Consider the following 5,145-nt stretch of genomic DNA (forward strand, 5'->3'; position numbering starts at 1 on the left):
CAGCCGGGCCGCTCCGAGCAGACCATTCCCTCTGCTCCCCCTTTCGCTAGTTTCCTTGTTCGCGTGATGCCCCTCTTCTCAAAAAACCCCAAGGGTTCCTGGCGCAGAGTACGTCGTCCAACACTGAAAACGACCTCCTCCAGGCCTGATGTCACCTCGCACCCGTGACCTCTCTGAGGGCGACTACATCCTCAGAGCTGAGAAGACGCTCTCTCAGCATTCAATGACTGCAAGGACAAGAAAGGTCCGGCAGCTCTGGTGTAGTGAGTAATGCAAGTACTCTGGGGGGCTGGAAGCCGCGTGGCTCTCCACGGGTTCAAATCCCCAGGTTGGCTTGAAAACATGGGCGCACAGGTGCCCAGGACTCTGAGGAACTAGAGGGGGAGAGAGGGGATCGCGACACAGGAGGACCCTGTCAGCGTTCTCCCTCTCTCTCATGCATGCACATGCTCTCTCTGTCATAATTTTTTTAATAAATAAAAATATAAAGCTCTATGTATACAACTTTAAAAAAATCCTAATTTAGTGAACACTAACAGGTTTGCTGCTCTCTGCTTCTCTCCTTCAGTTCCAGAGCTGGTGTGTTGAGAGTCACACCAGGGGTGTGTGTGTGTGTGTGTGTGTGTGTGTGTGTGTGTGTGCGTGTGTGTCCTAAATCCTGAGAGGAGAATGGAGGACAAGGGATTGTGGCGTGGCTATTCCCCCTGTGGGAGTGTTTGTTCACCTTCCCTCTCACTGTATCTCCAGAGAGCCCACATACCCTATGGCAAACCCACTTGCCCCCCAATAAAAGCCGGCTCTCTCTTTCTCTTGCTCTCTCTGTTTTTATACACACGCACACATATAAATATATTTATAAAATAGATATAAAACACATAAAGAAACAATGGCATTTGGAGGCACAGAAGCAGTTGAAAAACAAACTACGAAAGACCCTAGCACAGCACCCAGAGAGGTCTCTCAATCCACGCAGCTCGAAGTGGGCACTGAGACCCCTGGAGGGCCGCTTCCCACGGGGTCTCTAATGCTAGGCTGAGCTGTGGGTCTTGGGCTAGCTTCTGTTTTCCTATCTCTTGAGTCGGGGGAGGGGGGGCACCTGCCGCCCAGGAGTGCTGCCAGCACAGCGTTCAGCAGACGCCCTCAACCCGCCCAGGGAGCCCCCGAGGGGGCCCCGGGGCAACCTGTACCTGCGCGTCACACCGGAGCAAACCCAGCCACAGCCCGGCCGCTCCGAGCAGACCATTTCCTCTGCTCCCCCTTTCGCTAGTTTCCTTGTTCGCGTGATGCCCCTCTTCTCAAAAAACCCCAAGGGTTCCTGTCTCAGAGTACGTCGTCCAACACTGAAAACGACCTCCTCCAGGCCTGATGTCACCTCGCACCCGTGACCTCTCTGAGGGCGACTACATCCTCAGAGCTGAGAAGACGCTCTCTCAGCATTCAATGACTGCAAGGACAAGAAAGGTCCGGCAGCTCTGGTGTAGTGAGTAATGCAAGTACTCTGGGGGGCTGGAAGCCGCGTGGCTCTCCACGGGTTCAAATCCCCAGGTTGGCTTGAAAACATGGGCGCACAGGTGCCCAGGACTCTGAGGAACTAGAGGGGGAGAGAGGGGATCGCGACACAGGAGGACCCTGTCAGCGTTCTCCCTCTCTCTCATGCATGCACATGCTCTCTCTGTCATAATTTTTTTAATAAATAAAAATATAAAGCTCTATGTATACAACTTTAAAAAAATCCTAATTTAGTGAACACTAACAGGTTTGCTGCTCTCTGCTTCTCTCCTTCCAGCCTTCTTTTTAATATTAAAATGATAATATCTGATAATAATCAAAGTCTACATATTTAATAATAGTCAAAGATGACATTATTCAGTCACCGGCTCTGTACCAGGAATGCTGCTCATGGACTCAAGTTAGACATTCCTACTTTTAAAATTTTTCACATTAGGCAACCGAGACTCACAGAAACAAAGCTGCCTTCCTCACAGTCCCACAGCTCAAAGTGATGCAGTGAGGACTTGAACTCAGGTCTCTCTGCCTTGGGGCCAACACAGTTATCTCTCCTGTGATCCTGTCCCACCTCCAGAAGCTACTGCACCCCGCTGGCAATAATGAAGTCCAGGTTGCCTACCTCTTTATCCTGGACTCATACTCGATCTTCTGTTTGGTCATCTCCTGTTTCAGGCTGGACACTAAACTGTGCAGTGCGCTGTGGTTGCTGGCGTTGTTCCCCACAAACGTCTCACTGTTGTCGCTGCTGCTGGTGGCACGACTGCTTCGACCTCCCACACTCCTGCGGTCGCTTTTGCTTTCGTAGTCCCCAGGGTGGGAAAGCTCGTCCTGTGGGGGCCCATCCAAAACAGGGTCCTCAAAGTTCCCACCATAAAAGTCTTGTTCCGGGCAGGTGGTGGTGGAGGAGCGGCAGGAGTTGGAGTTCTCGGGAAGGGAGATTTCACAGGAGGAAGTGGACCAGGTGGCGCTGTCCACGCTCTGCTTGTCGTCGAGGGTCATGGTGGAGAACTGTTGGTGCACATTGTCGTAAGTGGAGAGCCTGTTGTGCTGACCTGCCTCTCCCGCCTGCTCCTTCTGCTTGTTGTCCCTCAGGGTCACGTAGCCGTTGGGCAGCCAGCTCATGTTCCGGCCGTTGGCGGGGTTCCCGAGTGTGTCTGTGGTCAAGATGCCCATGCGCACGGTTCCGTTCTGCACGCTGTGGGTGCCCATTTTGGTACCAGATCCCTTCAGTGAAGAGGTCCTTCTGGCCTGTAAGCTCCCATTGGGTGTGGTTTGGGTTTTTTCGAGGCCTTCTGCATTGCTGCTGCTGAAGGACCCGTTGGTGACTATCCCGCTCCCCTTATTGAAGGCTGGGTTCTTTTTGACCATGAGAGGGGGGCTCCTGGAGACATCCAGCTTGTGGACGCTGTTCCTGGGGCTATTGGTTTTGCTGCCGGATAGAGCCGTGGGGGAGCCGTTGTCCACACTGCTTCTCTGAGGAGACTCGGGCTTGTCCCAGGAGCACCGCCTCCCAGGGCTGTCCTTGGTGTTGTTGTTCTCCTTGTTCTGGAACTGGCCCACCCCCACGGAGGCTTTCTTCTGGATTTCATTGTTGTTGTTGCTCACTCCGTCTTGGGGCTTGTTCTGCGGTTCCGCATCTTTGGGGAAAAGGCAATCGTGTTTGCCGATCATCATCGACATCAACTGCTGGACCACCACAGTGCCTGGAATTGCAGAGAAGAGAGCAGTGTGAGCGAGGCAGTCCTGGTTCACCTCTTAATAAAGCATTTAGGTGATGATTAGGCATTATTCTTAGTGGTATCAAATGGTACATTCAATGATGATAATAGTGGGTTGTTGGAAAAGGCATGAAAAAAACATGACTTCTCCGACAGCCTAACAGGTAGAAGCTCAAATTTCTTAAGCATTTACTTTGTGCCATAAACTGTGTCAAACCCTTTACTTTCACAGTTGAGCTAGATTTTGAAGGAAATCTATAAATATGTAATGTTAATGTCAATGTATTGTGATGAAGGTCACTCAGCAACCAAGGGTCATACTCATAGGTTGGGCCCAAAGTCACCTAAAGACTCTTAGTCATTGTATATTTATTGCAAGCTTGACATTTAATTATGAGAAATCTTTCATAGAAGGAAGTCACTATGACCTTGCATTCAACAATTGTTTCAAGCTATCAAGACACATTAGTGTTATTTATTTATTTATTTATTTATTTATTTATTTATTTATTTTTATTTGCTAGAGGGCAAGTGTGCTTGCTGGAAAGAGACAGAAAGAAAGTGAGAAAGCACCCTATGTGGAAGATGGCCATATCACAACCCCTTCTCCTCCAATCTCCTTTCACAATTTTGGGCACCAACACACATGTGTCTGATGTGTTTTTCAAACTGTTGGGTCAGAGACTTGAACTATAAGTCAGTCATGTAGGATTCAGCTGGCTTAAACACTGTGCCATTAGCTGCCCCCTTGGTAGTATTCTTAAGTAGGTCCTCATTCAATCTCTAGTGGATGCATGGTCTGTCTTTCTAAGGTAGCAAGACAATAAGGTTCCATGTAACTGTTGCTCATCATTCAAGAGCTTCAGGGCATGTTCAGTGAAACCAGCTAGAATGGTGTAGTGAGAATTCCCATAAGTTATTTTCCCCATAAAAGCAAGTAGGATAAACTTTCTGAAGCAACTTTTTCATAGCTCTGGAAATGAACCAACAGGTTGAAGAAATCCAGAGCGTATCTATTCAAGAAAAATAGCTAAATCTCAGAGTAGCAACCTCTGTGGTGTTTTAACTTGCAGAAGAATAAGGTAAGTACGGCCTGGGCCAACTTTTGGCTTGCTGGTTAAGGCAGCTGGATCTCACATGGCTGACCATGCTGTCGGAGTCCAGACCCAATGGCTTCAGAAACACACCAGACGCAGATGCCCACAATCTGAAAAAGAAGGAGAAATGGAAGAGAAGGGATTGCAACATGGCTATGTCCCATGGCGGGGGGGCTTTGTTGCTATCCCCCTCTCTCTGGAAAGTACATGCACACTCTGGAAATTAAAAAAGAATAGTAAGTATGACCCATACACAGGAAAACAAAAACAAATAAACAAAACTGTCTTTGAGGAAGCCTAGACATCATCCTCACTAGACAAAAGCTACTTTAATATCTTTTTTTTTTTTTTTTTCACTAGAAGGTATGTGCACTCACTGGAGAGAGACATAGAGAGAGGAAGAGGAAAAAGCAACTCCTATGGGGAATGGTCACGAGGCAATTCCTTTTTCATCTTTTCCTTTTTTTGTGGCATTTTGGGCACATACACATCCACTTAGCATATTTCTCAAGTTACCAGGTCCGAGACTGGAAGCACTAGATTGGCCATATGGAGACCTGGCTACCTTAAGCACCAAGCCAGAAATTCAGCCCTAATTCAACTATTTTAAATATGTTTAAAATACCTAAAGGAGACCATGTCTAAAATAAACCAACAAAAGGAAAGTAGGAACAATATCTCAATAAATGGAGAATATTAAAAAAGAAACAGAAAATATTTTAAAAGATAAGAAAAGAAAAAAAAATCCATATAAATACCCTGGAGTTGAAAAGTATAATTACTGGGAACCAGCAGTTAGCGTAATGGCTATGTTGATGGAC

The 5,145-nt window shown here is 47.6% G+C and overlaps 1 protein-coding gene across 6 annotated transcripts in view; it reads right to left on the reverse strand.

The window, feature by feature from the left end:
• The window catches only part of ARHGAP24 (Rho GTPase activating protein 24), a 527,420-nt gene that overhangs the window by 7,722 nt on the left and 514,553 nt on the right, over window positions 1–5,145 (reverse strand). For all 6 annotated transcript variants that reach the window (XM_027769876.1, XM_006143285.3, XM_006143284.3 and 3 more), the window contains one exon: window positions 2,129–3,212. In XM_027769876.1, the coding sequence (XP_027625677.1) occupies window positions 2,129–3,212 (1,084 nt within the window). The remainder of the gene's footprint in view (window positions 1–2,128; window positions 3,213–5,145) is intronic.

This window comes from Tupaia chinensis, unplaced genomic scaffold (assembly GCF_000334495.1).
Source record: "Tupaia chinensis unplaced genomic scaffold, TupChi_1.0 Scaffold000094_1, whole genome shotgun sequence".
Classification (NCBI taxonomy): Eukaryota; Metazoa; Chordata; class Mammalia; order Scandentia; family Tupaiidae; genus Tupaia; species Tupaia belangeri.